Below are 17634 nucleotides of genomic sequence, written 5' to 3'. Positions count from 1 at the left end.
ATTTGGATGTAGCCTACAACTTTTCAAACTATCATTTTACTGCAAACTACTCTTTTGCTGCCTTGCAAGCGCTGACATTTCCTTCAGGAAATGCAGATCTCAATTTTAAATAAGTTTTGACAGTCTGAGACAGCGTTCGCAGTTGGGGCGTGTCCACGAGCTGTGATGAATTGTTTTTTTTTCTGTCCGTTTCCCGCGAGCCGCTTGAAAAGCCATGTGTTGCGTTCACACTGTGCGTCAGATTACTTCCACACCGCTTTTGCGACATGCAGCACAAGACACGAATGCAAATCAGTCTAAAGAAGAGGACTGCAAGACATGAATAAAAAAACTACTCTGAAATTAAAGTAAGTAACGCTATTCTGTCTCAAAGATGCGCAGTTTCACCTTTATTGTGACTTTTTGTAATTAACTTTCTGGTCGTCAGTGCCAAGTTATGCCATAGGGAAAGCAAATAAAGCATTTTACTCTTTATTCAGAGCACAATTTAAGCGAAACATGACCATGCAATTAACACTGTTTCTTTTTACACCAACAGATGGCCGTTTTGGCAAATCACAAACTTTGGGAATCTGTGGATTATTGCAGAAGATTGATACTTTTACACCTGGAGAAGCAGGACAGAATGACAGACAGACTCATGACATGCTAACTACGGGTGGAAGATTGCAGAGATGGATTCGCTGTACATCGCTATTGAATTGGTGATCGCTGTCGTGTCAATCGTCGGCAATGTGCTGGTGTGTTGGGCTGTGGCCATCAATTCAACCCTCAAAAATGCCACCAATTATTTTTTGGTATCGCTGGCCGTGGCAGATATTTTGGTTGGTTGTCTTGCCATCCCTTTTGCCATCACTATAAGCATTGGTCTGGAGTCAGACTTTTATGGATGCCTTTTCTTGGCGTGTTTTGTTCTGGTACTGACTCAGAGTTCAATATTTAGTCTCCTGGCTGTTGCCATCGACAGATATCTGGCTGTCAAAATACCCCTGAGGTAAGTCTTTGACTTTTAATGGCATTTCCCGTACATTACCATTTTAAAAATTCGTTTCTGCTTAGCAATGAGACTTCTGGTTGTTTGTATGGCTTCAATACATTTGTCCAAGAAAGCTTTAGTTGAGCCGACTCTGTTTTGCAGCTGCTTTGACGTTTACTGTACAGGCGCGCGAGCGCGCAATACATCCTGCTCTTGTGTATTTTCTTTTTACATGTATTTCATGCGTCAATTAAAGGCATGGCCACAAACAAGCTATTGTATTTTTCCAAATTTTTTGCCCAGAACAATGTTATGCAGTGTGGTTCATCAACACACATTGAGCTTTCGTGACAACATGCCCCAATTGCACGTTGTCACAATATGGAACCTGATATCAATTGAGTTAGATTTGTTTCAAATGTTCTCTATATTTCTGTGCAACAAACTGCTCTTAGGCGAAATGTACGAAACAGTTCAAATGAAACGCACAAAATATTTTAACCATTCACATAAACACGATGTGACAACCCGACCTGACATACTGAGGAACAACCCTTGTGACAACTAGCCCCTGTCTCCCCTATTGATCAACGAACCTTGTATGATTTTGCAGACTAGATTCAAGGATCTATACGATGTCCTACGTGTATCTGCACCTGCTTCTTTTGCAATTCGTTCGAAGTTCGTTTAGTTAATCGAAGTTGAAACATTGAGGGGAAATCCCGAAGATTACTAAAACACGTGCACGCTAAAGCTAAATGTACTGCTATATTTAGCTACAGTGGGTACGGAATGTATTCAGACCCCCTTACATTTTTCACTCTTTGTTATATTGCAGCCATTTGCTAAAATCATTTAAGATCATTTTTTTCCTCATTATTCTACACACAGCACCCCATATTGACAGAAAAACACAGAATTGTTGACATTTTTGCACATTTATTAAAAAAGAAAAACTGAAATATCACATAGTCCTAAGTATTCAGACCCTTTGCTGTGACACTCATATATTTAACTCAGGTGCTGTCCATTTCTTCTGATCATCCTTGAGATGGTTCTACACCTTCAATTGAGTCCAGCTGTGTTTGATTATACTGATTGGACTTGATTAGGAAAGCCACACACTAATATAAGACCTTACAGCTCACAGTGCATGTCAGAGCAAATGAGAATCATGAGGTCAATGAAACTGCCTGAAGAGCTCAGAGACAGAATTGTGGCAAGGCACAGATCTGGCCAAGGTTACAAAAAAATTTCTGCTGCCCTTAAGGTTCATAAGAGCACAGTGGCCACCATAATCCTTAAATGGAAGACGTTTGGGACGACCAGAACCCTTCCTAGAGCTGGCCGTCCGGCCAAACTGAGCTATCGGGGGAGAAGAGCCTTGGTGAGAGAGGTAAAGAAGAACCCAAAGATCACTGTGGCTGAGCTCCAGAGATGCAGTTGGGAGATGGGAGAAAGTTGTAGTAAGTCAACCATCACTGCAGCCATCCACCAGTCGGGGTTTATGGCAGAGTGGCCCGACGGAAGCCTCTCCTCAGTGCAAGACACATGAAAGCCCGCATGGAGTTTGCTAAAAAACACCTGAAGGACTCCAAGATGGTGATAAATAAGATTCTCTGGTCTGATGAGACCAAGATAGAACTTTTTGGCCTTAATTCTAAGCGGTATGTGTGGAGAAAACCAGGCACTGCTCATCACCTGTCCAATACAGTCTCAACAGTGAAGCATGGTGGTGGCAGCATCATGCTGTGGGGGTGTTTTTCAGCTGCAGGGACAGGACGACTGGTTGCAATCGAGGGAAAGATGAATGCGGCCAAGTACAGGGATATCCTGGACGAAAACCTTCTCCAGAGTGCTTTGGACCTCAGACTGGGCTGAAGGTTCACCTTCCAACAAGAAAAATTACCCTAAGCACACCGCTAAAATAACAAAGCAGTGGCTTCACAACAACTCCGTGACTGTTCTTGAATGGCCCAGCCAGAGCCCTGACTTAAACCCAATTGAGCATCTCTGGAGAGACCTGAAAATGGCTGTCCACCAACGTTTACCATCCAACCTGACAGAACTGGAGAGGATCTGCAAGGAGGAATGGCAGAGGATACCCAAATCCAGATGTGAAAAATTTGTTGCATCTTTCCCAAAAAGACTCAAGGCTGTGTTAGATCAAAAGGGTGCTTCTACTAAATACTGAACAAAGGGTCTGAATACTTAGGACCATGTGATATTTCAGTTTTTCTTTTTTAATAAATGTGCAAAAATGTCAACAATTCTGTGTTTTTCTGTCAATATGGTGTGCTGTGTGTACAATAATGAGGAAAAAAAAATGAACTTAAATGATTTTAGCAAATGGCTGCAATATAACAAAGAGTGAAAAATTTAAGGGGGTCTGAATACTTTCCGTACCCACTGTACATTACGTGTAAATATCCTTCTCTGTAACGTATTAAAGGAATATTGCGTGTTCAATACAAGTTAAGCTCAGTCGACAGCGTTTGTGGCATAATATTGATTGTACAAAAAACAATTTCTACTTGTCGACTTTTCTTAAAAAAAAAGAAAAAGAAAAAATATGGGTTACAGTGGAAGTGAATGAGGCCAATTTTTGGAGGGTTTAAACATAAATGTGAAGCTTATAATTTTATAATAAGCACTTTCAGTTAATTTCAAAACAATTACTTGAGCTATAAAGTTGTTTAAATCGTATTTTTTATAGTTGTTTTAGGGTTTGTTGATATTGCATCATGATGGCAACAAAGTTGTAAAAATGGCTATAACTTTAGTCAGATACAGTTAGTAAGCGAGATTTTATAAGTAAAATCATGTTAACATATTGTTTCAATTTTTTGGCTATACTTATCCTTAAAAAGTGAGTATCTTAATGTTTACGGATGTGCCCCATTTACTTCCATTGTAAGTGCCTCACTGTAACCCAGATTATTATTATTATTTTTTTAAAGAAAATTAGGGAGCAGTCAAAATACATTTTTGAGGTAATCGCTATTACACCACAAATGCTGTCACATGTACTTAACTTGTATTGAACCCAGAATATTCCTTTAATCTGTCAATCTCACAGGAGTGATCCAAATATTTAATACTGTTAAAGAACATCCCGATGATGCTCAAGGACTGGCTAATGACAACAAATTTCAAGAAGTGGGATTAGGAAAAGCTGGTCAGAGTAAAGAGGAAACATTTGAGTCTATGTATTGGTCAATTATAAACAGTTCATCTACATTCATTGTGGAAATCTTGATCTTTAGAGAGAAGATACAAGCTATTTTCAGCCAGTCTAATTCATATGAGTCATGCTATTATTTAGATTCATATATGCATATTATTATTTTCATAATTGTCAAATTATGTACATGAGCTTTGAATTATGCTACCCAATCTTAGACCGGTTTACCATTTACATCTTCACAAGAAATGTTCAAGTTTTGGAGTGTTTCATTTCACATTGGTCAATTTTACTGTCATAGTTGGTCAGACTTAATGCAAATCGATGGAAAGAATAAAGAAAGGAATTACATATTGATTGGTGTACAAAGAAAGTGTGCATATTTAATTTGACACATGCACTCTTGATCCCAATCATCATGAGTGTACTACAAAGAAAAACCTACATGTGTTGAGTCTTGTGTGAATGCAGTGTAGGTGATACTGTGCTATAAACCCTTTTGATAGAAGCCTTTACGACAAATCATCTTGGATCTTGGGTGGTCTTTTAACTCACACAGGCCAAGATAAGGGGTGGATTATAACTAGCAAGGGCCACTGGGACAATTTTCTCTTAAAGTTACTGGGCCAAGTTTCTCTTAAAGTTGAGATCTACATAATCTATTTTCATTGATTTATGTCTCATTTAATACCTGTTCTGTTATTTACAGTCAGATTAATTCAAACACACTGCACAGATGTGGAAAAGAAACCGCAAACACGTTCGCAGAACAGCCACTGTTCTTAAACAGACAGTAACGTTTGTCATAAATATGTGATTTCAAACTTCAGCAGTCAAAACTTACAAGCCCTTTAATCTGCTTTAAGATGCCTTCTTTCTTTCTTTTTTTCTTTCTTCTTACTGTAAAATCTGCAAACATTTCTAACTTCAAACATTTCTAACTATTTTAAACGTTCAGACAAGGTTTTGTCAGACCAACATTATAGTTTGTCTTAACAAACTTGACATATCTAGTTCAATCAGTACTTTTCAACCACACAAAGAAAAATATCAATATTTTATTTTCCCAACCACCTAAGCAGTTATTTTTTGTAATGTAGGGTAAACATGTAGTTATAACAATGAATAGTATAATACAATTTTTGTTCGACAGCCCTTTTATACAAAGAATAAAGCTTAACCGTATAAAATAGCATATCAGTTGCAAAATAAATATTATTGTTAATTTTACTTTAAATTAGCAAATATTTCAAATAGAAAAAGATGAGTACATCAAAACATGATTGTAGCTATTTTGAAAAATTATATAACAAGGTCTTACACATCGTGATGATGATGTAGAGGCTTAAGAACGTAATGTATCTAATATGAAATGTGTGGCGTTATAAGGTTAAAGAGTTGCTCAAAATTTTTTATTACAAACAGGATGACAAAATGCTCCTGTTAGAGGGCTGGGGGCCCTCATATTCACAGAGCCCTGTTGAGGGGGCTTTGTATACGCTCTGGGGCCCACATATTTAAGCATATATAAACATTTGTTTTCAAAGTTGATGGGCCACGAGACATGGCATGACGTACTCCCCTCCCTTCCTGGAGAGGGGGTGTTGCCCTTCCGGCCGTGCCTTCCAGCAGGTCTTCCCGCATTTCTGGAGCCCTGGTAGAGGGAAGGGGGGGAAGGGCAGAGGGAAAGACCAAGGTGGATCAACCAAAAGAGAGAGAGGAGAGAGAGAAAACTGGCTCACCGGCCATGCCGTCACCAGGTCCTCAGCCACTCCTCTGACCTCTGGTGGATGACAGATCGCTCCACCCCTGGTGGATGGAACGGCTCCTTCCCTTTATCGGCGGACGACAGCGGTTCCTCCAACTCTCTGTGGCTGCCAGTGACCCCTCCGTCCCCAGGCAGACGGCTGCTCCCCTGGCGGATGGCAGTGGCGAGGACTCCGTCACAGCATATCCCTCCTCCTTCCTGGGTTTCGGCACCAATGTAACGGGTAAAGGTGGGCAGCCTCATGACCTGGCCATGCCCTCCTCCTCGTCACACTCCTCCCCCACCTGATTCAGGCCAGGGCACCATCCGGACTGGCCTACTCCCCCTCCCCATCTCTGTAGGGGTGATTCTGCCCTTCTGGCCATTCCACCACCCGAGGTCCACCCCGTCTCCTGGGAACCTGGGGAGAGACGAGGGTTAGGAGAGGGGAGAGGGAAAGTGTGAGCGGGAGCGACAGAGAGAGAGAGAGAGAGAAATCTGGCTTGCTGGTCCCCGGACACACCATCACCTGGTCCTCAGCCACTCCTCTTTCCTCTGGTGGGCCAAAGCTCGCTCCTCCCCTGGCGGATGGAAGCAAGTCCTCTGACCCCTGGCGGATGGAATGTCTCCTGCCATTTCTCGGTGGACAACAACCGTTCCTCCAAGAAAGGGCAGATGGAATGGCTCCTGCTCTTTCTCGGCGGACAACAACCATTCCTCCAACTCTCGGCAACCCCTCCGTCCCGAGGCAGACAGCCGCGGCTGCTCCCATGGCGGAGGCAGTGGCGAGGACTCCACGACAGCGCATCCCTCCTCCTTCCCGGGTTTCGGCACCAATGTAATGGGTAAAGGTGGGCAAGGAGGAGGAGGCAATCAGCTTAACAGTCAATGTAATTTTTAATAACATAAATGAACTCAAATAAATTTAAACACAAACACATAGACACACTCACAAAGCGGCCGCATTACGCTCTCTCTTTCTCTTGATCTGGCACCTCCGGCTTGTCTTTATCCCCCTCCTGGCTGATTAGCCCAATTCAGGGCCATGCGTGTGTCCTCACGGCCTGGCCCCTCCCTCCTCATTGTCACTCTCATTTACTGTACTGTTAAAAGTGTAAAAAAATTTTTGGGTTAAAATACTTTCTCCTATTCCAGCTTAATGTACTGAGTCAACAATACTTAAGCCTTTTGTAGGTTGATTCCCCTGAAAAGTGTAATAATTGTGGATATCAAAAATTATTTTACAGTTTTTTGGGGTATTTAGACCAGATTGACATAACAACAATTAGCACATTTATATGCACGTTCTTACACCGATTATGCTTAATAAACTGACAACATGTCAATGCCTTAAATGGTTTTCCTTTGGTAGGTAAGTTCATAAACCATCTAAGCAAAAACTGATCGACAGATTTTTGCCCATTACCCCAACTCTGCGTTACATGTAAACACATTTACCAGTGTCCTTACCGGCTTATTCAATGTATGCAATTGTTGTGCTCATAACTGTTTTTGATGTCAAAAGTAAAGAATAATCTGAAGATTTCAGAACTAATGTAAATGCAATTTTCTTGCTTTGTCAAAACATTTTAATACAATGATTTTTGGTAGTTAATAGAATATTGGTGTGCATGTAAACAAACAATCAGTTTATTTACATGCACACCAATGGCATAAACCAGTGGCATATATGGCTTCGTCTGACCAATAACAGATGGGGGGAACAGTTTATATTTTTGCAATTCTATTTGGTGGTGCTTTATTGGCGAAGAAATTAAACGCTACAAGATGCTCTCTGTAATTTCTTTCCTCATTAAACATTTTTAATGAACAGTATTCTGAAAAATATGTTTAAACCATATACACCACAATTAAATGAGGAATCTAGTAATTTCAGTAGTCTAATGAAAGCTGTTTCATGTGACATAAATTAATGTAAAATACATTCGGATAACACAACCAGCCAAATGCAACTAATTTTATTTCTGTTTCAACACCCCCTGACCCCCCACCCACAGGAAACTTTTGGTTTATAATAAAGAAATTATGGCTGTATTTCTACAATAGTGTCAGTAACCAAGACTGTTGCTTTTGCATGATGCGATTAAAGTCTGTTTCAAGGCAATGTGCTCATTTAGCTTATCATTTTCTGGTTGGTCCAGCTAATGCACATGCATCTTCTGGAGTTAACTGACAGAAGATATCTGTATCTAAAAGGTTGTTTTACTTGTAACGCGTTACTTCCTATTCTCAATCCACCATACCGGGTGTTCCAACAGACCTTTTTCACAGACTATGATGATACGTTCCAACTTATTTAGCTGCGTAAATCTAGCAAATTTTTTTATATTGTCAATTTTTAAACATTTTGTGTTAATTTATTACATTATACTTTGTGTAATATTAACCTGGAATTAGTCAAATAAAAACCTACCACAGCTGCGTAAATTGGCGTTAAATTTCCAGAAAAGTCTGTATGTGTGAAAGCGCCTATTAGTTTATTTTTATCTCATTTATTTATCATTTTTAAGTGTGTTTATTGAGCATTGAGTGACCTTTCCTTAAAGGGGACAGCATAGTGGATTGATAGACCAGTAACACATTACAGGTCAAACTATTGATCTTTAAACAATTAGACTGAATTTTAAGGACAGCGCTACTTAACCTCTGAACATGAACTACTGTATGATCTGTCAGTGCCGTGCAGTCAGTCCCATCAAAGGAGTGACCTAAATCGTGACAGAAAACAATAGTTAAATCATGAAACGTTTTTTACCGTTAACGTTTTTTAACGTTTTTTACATGCATGCATTTAATAAAACCATCAATAAAACTTCACTTGTTTTGACTGAAGCAGTCCATGGCCGCCAATCAAAAAAATTAATTATCTTGCTGTATCTCTACGTTACTGCATCCCCCTTCACAGGATATTTTTAAGGGTCCTTAAATTCATTTGAAATAGCAGTTACAGAAAATCTGACCAGTCAAATGCATTATTTTCACTTCGAGGGTGTGCCTCCAGAAGTCTGCACCTTCACAGCTCTGATGAGAATGGCTTATGCATTAAATGTGGAAAGTTTCCCTTTCTGCAGCTGCATTTGCGTATCTACCCAAGTCTGATGGTGAACAGTGCAACATTTTCCAGGAACAGACAGAGCAAGCAGTCTTAAAACCCATTAAGGAGTTAACAGCAATGAATCATTACATTATTTTCTTCAAACGAATAGAATAATTGGCAACTTAACTGCGCCGTGCACAATGTTATGCAAAAACGCAACAGAACAAATAAGACTAAAAATAGGCCTAAAAGAACTGAGAGGCAAAATGATGTGGTGTGTGTGTGTGTGTGTGTGTGTTGAAAGGGAACCCAGTTAATGCCCTGAACACCACTGCTGTATGTAGTATTTTGATTCTAACATTCTGGAATGCTGCCTTGCTTTTTTCTTTTTTGTGGGGTGAACTATTCTTTTAATGCACCTGTTCACATGAGTAAAGCAGTTGAAACCTTCTCCCTTTAGAGCCATTGTGTAAAGTGTTGTCCCTGAAACTAAAGCCTGTTGGCAGAGATCTGTAGTCCAGAGCGGAAGCGATTTGTGTGTGAATTGAATGAAGGGGTAAAATAGAGGGTGGGAGAGAAACACATGAGGATGCCAGTGGGTTGTTGTCACAACTAATACACTCTTTCCCGGGTTCATGTGCCCTGAGAGTGGAGAACTGGCACTGAGAGAAAGAAAAACTTGGGATAGCTGAAAGAAGCATGCAACAAAAGGATACTGTGCACTCGGAGCTAAATGCAATGACAAACAGTTATGTGCCCTTGCATATCAACAAGCAGGGTTGGGAGGATTACTTTTGAAATGTATTTCACTACAGATTACAGAATACATGCTGTAAAATGTAATTTGTAATATATTACATTAGATTACTCAAGGTCAGTAACATAATCTAAATACGTTGGATTACTTCTTCTGCACTGGTAGATTTTTTCACTTGTTTTGACTATAAAAACTCTGTCAGTACAGTAAGACAAAATACACATGTTAAAAATACATTCTCTGAAAAATCTAAATATCTTATGCAGTGTTGATTCTAAAACAAGATCAATCAAATTAATTTTTTTTTAGGATTTTTTAGATATTTTTACAGGAAAACAATAAAACAAATTATTATCAAGAATATGATTTTTGCCCTAATATCAAAGGTCTTACTAGAAAAAATGAAATTATGATCCAACGTGAATTTACTTGATAAATATATATGATCGTGTCTGATAACATTTGCATGTAAAGTGGCTAGAAATAGCGTTTTAGCTTAGCGTAAAGCTGACGATTTACACAATTTTTATTTCTATTTCTTCTGCTCCAAACTTACTTCAAACTTACTTCTCTGTCTGCTCGTATGAATGTAACACATCATAAGAACATAAGTGTTTCACCGCTGTTTAAATGCACCTTGGATCACATCATTTATATTTATAAATGTTCTCCATCTGAAAGGACCAAATATTAAATGAAACAAATGACAATAAAATGCAAAGTAATCTCTTAAGTAATTAAAATACTTTTTGAATGTATCTGAATTATTTAAATTGTAACTGTAGTGGAATACAGTTACTTACTGTATATTTTAAATACGTAATCCTGTTACATGTATTTTGTTACTACCAAACCCTGTCAACAAGGCAATGATTTATAGAGTTCTATTTGTTAAATGATGTGCTACGAAAAAGAGGTATAGATGAAAAAATGATGTGTGGTAAAAACTATGTCAGAGCTGTCTCTTTACAGTTAGCGCACTGACATGATGAACCATGTGCTCATGCAGGCGACCCTGTTTCCTCCTCTTCAGCCCATTCTTTCCTGTCTTCTCTCAAGAGATAAAATAGATACAAATGTTCAGTTGTTCTCTGGTTTTTAGTGTGTTGCTAAGTATGAAGCTGCTAGGGTGGTCTGGGTGGTTGCTTAAGAAAATAACCCACTCCTAAGCCTCAATGCCAAGGGCTGCATCTGAAAGCTAACGGCCCCAATATACTTCCGGAGACGTTCTTCTTCATTCTTCATTCAGGGGTAAAAAGAAGTTTGAATCAGGCGAGCAATGATATACTGTTTGCGAACATTCAGACACCCGCCGCACTGCTGTTGGAGGCGTTAAAATACGAGGACACTACATGCAAAACCTAAACTAATGTGACAAAAATGTGTTATCAATGACTTTATTCCTCATTCTATGAGTATAATTCACATTAGGTCTGGAAAAGTAGCTGTGATGAGTATTTAAAGTAGATGATCTCTCTTTTTTACATTCTGAATTCATTGCTAATGCATTAACACGCTATATGTGGCCATAATATGCACCAGTTACACTTTTCTTTTAATTTATGACGACAGTGATACTACATTAAAGATTGGTGTATAAAAGGTAGAAAACAGACAAAAGAATGATGATTAGAGGAATATATCACTTGTAAATGGCTTTTGCTGCAGATGACACATGATAGTATTTCAGTAGATTTGTATTTAGTATTTGAAGACTAATTTAACACACACAAAATAAATTGTATGACATGTTCTTGGAAAATGTCTCTAAGCAAACAATTGTACAGATGTAGGGACATTTGCACCAGCTCGCTAATAACTGCACACCGGTGTGTTCATGTTGACTGACTGAAAAATGTAAACAAAGCAGGTGGAGTTTCAGGTTACCTCTATCGATGACGTGGACCATTGGCAGGAAGGAGGTGTTTAGAGGTGGTTAGAAGTTTTCCTAAAAGTTCGCCCAGGCAGGCTATTACGAAATGCCGAAACGAACACAAAAACACCTTCTTTTTGGCCAGATTTTGTTCTAAATGATTTTGTTCTAATGGGGTTAAGAGTTTTTTTATGTGCTGTTATCTCTCTTATCTGTGTATCTGTCACTGGGGCAGCACCTATGATGGCTGTGGCATAGTTGGGGTCTCTCAGTGAAAGGTTGTGGTGGGTTTGATGAATAATGCACCTCATGTATTACTCACTTCACTTGTTCAGCGGAAGCAGAATCTGAGCTGTCGGAGTGTGCCTGATTTAGAGCGTCCTATTGAAAGTTTAAACCATTAGTCACTCGAGTGTTTTTCCGTGAAGCTGTCTTCCCCATCTCTCAATCTCTATTTATTATACAATACTATACAGTGGCCCAAAAAGTAATAAGACACTTTTGACTACTTAAGACACATTTATGAACTTAATTGCATAGATAATAAAATAGAAATGCAAGTGTCATCTGCAAACAAATGACAAATTACTTTTCTGAGACATATTTGAACAAATGAATCTGGTGTTGAAGTAATTTTTTCATTTAGTATATGAAGAAGTTCTTACAGGCATCCTAGCACAGAAACCAAGGGTGTATTTCATCACATTAACTATGAACATGTTCTACTAATGTTTTAAGCTTTTTTGTTCAGTATATCTACTTTGAACAGTACACTGAAAAAACAAATGTTGTTGGTTTAACTTAATTCATCTGTTGACATTGGTTCCACACAATTAAAATGACATTCGTTGATATGAAATTTCATAAAGATTCAACAAGACAGAAACTCATTTAAATCCCAACAGAACAGAACATTAAAGGTATAGTTCATGCAAAAATTCAAATTCTGTCATCATGTACTCACCCTCATGCCATCCCAGAATTGTACTTTCTTTCTTCTGCAGAACACAAATGAAGATTTTTAGAAGAATAGCTCAGCTCTGTAGGCCCATATAATGCAAGTGAAAGGGTACCAACATTTTGAAGCTTAAAAAATAAATTAAAAGTAGTATAAAAGACTCCAGTGGTGTACTCCATGTCTTCAGAAGAGATATGATAATTGTGAGTGAGAAGAAGATAAATAGTTAAGTCCTCTTTTATTATCAATCTCCACTTTCACATTCTTTGTTCTTATCGCCATCTACTGGGCAGGCAGGAGAATTTATAGTAAAAAGGACTTGGATATTGATTGATAGACCAAATCAATCAATATCCAATATACTTGTTTAAATAAGTTAATTGAGCAAGTAAAAATCATGCTGAGTGAACACCGTCCGTTAGAAGTCTGAATTTGAATATTTCATGATCATATCACTGCTTGATGACTGTGTTGAATATCACTTGGACTTTACGCAATATAATTATATTCTCATAATAAATGTATTAAGTTTATTTCAAGTGTACTGGTTTAGTATTTCTAATAGTGCTGCAGTATATACCTTATATACATATATATAAAATGAAACCCAAGTGTGCTTGTATCTTTCTTTTGAAAGTAATGCCACTTGGTTTGATATTTTGTTATCTAATGCAATGACCATACAGTGGCTTAAGTGCCCAATAACATTTTATTGGCCACCGTAAATGAACCGAGCCAAACTTAAAATGTTTAATTCTTTATTTTGCTAATACTATTTTATCACTGTCTTTATTCATCTATGTTTTCCCTCCACTCCTCTGTTCAGGTATAAAGAGCTTGTCACAGGGAAGAGAGCAAGAGAGATAATCACCATTTTATGGATATTATCTTTTATCATTGGACTCATCCCATTTGTGGGATGGAACAAAAGATACACATCATGTTCCAGAAATGAAAGCAACTCTATACAGACTACCAACACTAGCAATGTCGCTGAGATGGAAATTGGCTTCTTGCAAAGCTGTTGCCTCACGTGCTTGTTTGAGAACGTGGTGGACATGAGCTACATGGTGTACTTCAACTTCTTTGGTTGCGTGCTACCGCCTCTGCTCATCATGCTGGGCATTTACGTGAAGATCTTCACTGTGGCGCGCAAACAGCTGCGTCAGATCGAGCTCAAATGCAGCGTGAGCAATGGCGAGAATCAGCACCACGGCTTGCTGCAGCGGGAGATTCGTGCTGCTAAATTGCTATCCATCATCGTGGGATTGTTCGCTCTCTGCTGGCTGCCCGTACACATCTTGAACTGCCTCACTCTCTTCTACAGCCACCTCAAGAAGCCAGGCTTCATCATGAACATTGCCATCATCCTGTCACATGCCAACTCCGCCATCAATCCCATCATCTACGCCTACCGTATTCAGGAGTTCAGAGTCACCTTCAGGAAGATTTTGAAACGACATTTCCTTTGTCGGCAGGATGAGTTTTATCTCGGCTCCAATGGAAGTAGCAGACACAGAGATCAGATTACAATGACCATTGACCCTCTACTATAGTTAAAGTTCTTTGTTGAAATATATGGAGAGATATGTTTACAGACCAAAGAACTGCAAACAGTCTAACTATGTATTTTCAACATGTCAAAAGTTGTGGCCCACAATTAATGAAAAGTGTCTGGACATATTCATGATTTATGATTAACGTCAAACTGTGAAAAAACTGTGAAATATTTATGAATTACATTTGAACTTTCAAATCTGAACAAGCACTAACAAACTTGTGCAAGGGCCTTATCCCAAGCCTTAGCGTAGAAATACAAGCGAAGAGTGGTTACTGTGCCTCTGTAACTGCTAAACTCAACCATGTAGAGCCTACATACAAAACAACAATTAAACAATAGGAATATCTGCTTTAGTGGGCAGCTTTGACAATTAAATACCAGAATAGCCCAGAAGAACAATCAAAATATAAATGGCTGAATAAGAGGGGAAACTCAAAGAAACAGCTTTCATCACGACCACTGTTATATTAATAAGTGTTGTTTTAAGTAACATGCTTGAATGTATTAGGATATTTTGATGCTTTTGTATAATTAAAATGGTTGATTTAGAATGCTCAGGAATACACACGAGGTAAAGTCATAATAACATTGGTTGTCCACTCTTCTATTTCTGACAATTTCACAATGATCCTGAAAACAGATTTTTCAGCAAATACCTCCCACAGATTTACTGCATTCAAATATACAGATAACATGTAGGTTGACCCCAGTAAGTGTTCAGGCACTTAAGCAACACTTAAAAGGGAGAGTTCACCCAAAAATGAAAATCTCATAATTTGCTCTCCCTCATGCCATCCCAGATGTGTATGACTTATTTTCTTTGCTGAATACAAATGAAGAATGTTAGAAGAATATCTCAGCTCTGTAGGTCCATTCAATGCAAGTGAATGTTAATCAGGCCTTTGAAGCTCCATAAAGCACATAAAGGCAGCATAAATAATTCATACAACTCCAGCAATTAAACCTGTCATTTATAGTGTCATTGTTGTTGTAGTGCGACTAGTGTTAATTTCACCAGGAAGCAGTTGTGATATGTACAACGAGCCACGTAAAACTCATTTAGCCAAAATGTAGGTGTTGTATGAGACCAGATGTAATTTCTCCTCAAGTTCACACTGGTTTGACAACCAAAAAGTCTTGAGCAGGATATCTATTATATAGTTTATAACCAAACAAATTTCCATTTTGCTTGAGCTGTCTTGCTTTAAAATAAATGCCACCTAGGTTAATTTATTATCTAATGTAATCAAATATATTTTTGACTGTGGCTTGAGTACCCAAATACTTTTTAGGTCTACTGTATTTTGTAGACACTCATTCTCACTGTCCCTCTTTTTTAAAAAAAAAACCTGTTTACCACATGACCATTACATTCTCTTTCATGCCAACACTCATATTCCCACTGTCCCCAGATGTGATGGTGCAGCACACTGTGATGTCTGACTGCCCTGCTAATGTGTCACAGCCCTTCCGACTCAGTTTGTCATTGAATGTCTTGATTGTGACAAATCACCCAGACCAAAACTAGAGCAGCTGACCCAGAGCAAAGACTGTCTCCCCTAGAGAGATTTACAGTGTCACTACTTGAGCTAGCTAGTTTATAACACTCTACACGTCAGTACTGTAACTTCATTCTTTTAATCACTGATTATCACCTTTACAGTATATCTTCTATGCAGAGCAAATCTGAGACTTGGTTTTCATTCATTGATGCCTTTACATGCCCAAACTGGCCATTGTTTCTGTATATTATTTAGGCTACACTCTGTGCTTAAACAAATATGGTTATAAAATAAATTCTTAAAAGAGTCTGAGCCAAGTCAACGCAGTAAGTGCACATGTGTCTGATAGATTTGCATCTTGCTTCCAACATGTCCCAACATGTCTCTTTCCACTATATGTATTTTTTTTTTCAATAAAAGAGGCAAAAAGTCCACCCTCAGAAAAACTCAGAGAACAATACAAATGGTGTGAGGTAATATTAAAAGGTATACATCACACAAAAATAAAAAGTCTCTCATTTACTCACCCTCATGTTATCCTAGATGTGTATGACTTTCTTTCTTCTGCTGAACACTAATGAAGATTTTTAGAAGAATATCTCAGCTCTGTAGGTTCATACAAAGCAAGTGAATGGTGAGCAGAAAGGTACAAAAAGGCAGCATAAAAGTAATCAATAAGACTCCAGTGTTTAAATACATATCTTGAGAAGCGATATGTTAAGTATGGGTGAGAAACCGATCAATGTTTACGTCCTTTTTTTACTATAAATTCTCCTCCTTGCCCAGTAGGTGGTGATATGCACGAAGAATGTGACTTGACAAAAACAAAAGAAGAATGTAAAAGTTAAAGTGGAGATTTATAGGGGGAAAATTACTTAAATATTGAACTGTTTCTCAGATTTAACCACTGGAGTCTTTTGGATTCATTTTATGCTGCCTTTATATGCTTTTTGGAGCTCTGGCCAACATTCACCTGCATTGTATGGACCTATAGAGCGGAGATATTTTTCTAGAAATCTTCGTTTGTGTTCTGCAGAAATCATAAAACCGTGTCCTAACCAGGTACCAGCCATGAACATTAGAGGAAAAGAACCGCAGGACATTTGGTCGGTTATTTGGTTTCCATTTCAGTCTCATATTTGTATTAAACATCTATTATGTTAGAATTGGCTCAGATTGTGTGCCATTGGGCAGCAGTTTTTGCTTTTATTGTGGACAGACAAATTGCATGTCGCTGGAAACTGGTTAGGACACTGTGACGTGGATTTCACTTAAAAACCCAAATAATATCCACTTTAGATACCTCACAGATGCACTGATGTGTTTGTCCCTGACAGTGACATGTTCTCCCCAGTAAAATGATTTTTGTATTTATTGAACAGAGTGCTTTAGACAGACGTTAGATGTTTTTTAAGCAGTATTTTTCTCCTCTGTAGCCTCTATATTGCATAAATGGACAGATATTTGCTTTGTTACTATTTGTAAGGGCTAAACTACAGGAGTGTGCCAGATAACTTGGACATTCCAATGGAGACGAATCTGTACTGCACTGTACATGCTGATGTTTTATTCCTTTATCGATATGAATACTTGTCTGTTAAGCAGTAAAACAGAAAGGCCTTTTTTTAAATCAGTCAAGTGTACCTGAACGTCATTAATCATCCTGCCTTTGGAAACAGAAAATAATCTGTGCTTTTAAATGTGCATGTTCTTCGTGTGCATATTTGTTGCTAATCTGCGTACACTGTGATGTTTTCCTATAAGTGTTGAGAAAAATTGTTTTACGTCAAACAACTTACGCATCAAATGGAGTCTTGTTATTTAACATGAATAAATATCTATGTACGGTGAACTATTTTGTTAATAAAAGCCATTTATATAAAAGTACCCACTATAGTGCTCTCTTTTAAGGATTTATGATCATTTTAATTTGAGTGGATTTGACCTCAGCTCAACTATCAGCAGTCCTCTTGTTTATCCAGAAGAAAAGTTTGTCTTTATGTGTGTGTTGTGAGAAA

General features: G+C 38.3%; 1 protein-coding gene across 1 annotated transcript; it reads left to right on the top strand.

The window, feature by feature from the left end:
- The first annotated feature begins 226 nt into the window (after positions 1-226).
- adora2b (adenosine A2b receptor) lies at positions 227-17482 on the top strand. Its single transcript, XM_052097970.1, has 3 exons — positions 227-347; positions 539-994; positions 13380-17482. Exons 2-3 carry the CDS (start codon positions 675-677, stop codon positions 14107-14109), a joined length of 1050 nt encoding a protein of 349 aa, XP_051953930.1. The 5' UTR covers positions 227-347; positions 539-674; the 3' UTR covers positions 14110-17482.
- The last annotated feature ends 152 nt before the right edge of the window (positions 17483-17634 follow it).

This window comes from Xyrauchen texanus, chromosome 3, assembly GCF_025860055.1.
Source record: "Xyrauchen texanus isolate HMW12.3.18 chromosome 3, RBS_HiC_50CHRs, whole genome shotgun sequence".
In the NCBI taxonomy this organism is placed as follows: domain Eukaryota; kingdom Metazoa; phylum Chordata; class Actinopteri; order Cypriniformes; family Catostomidae; genus Xyrauchen; species Xyrauchen texanus.
The sequence above is the reverse complement of the archived record's forward strand: the minus strand, read 5'-3'. Positions and strand labels throughout refer to the sequence as shown.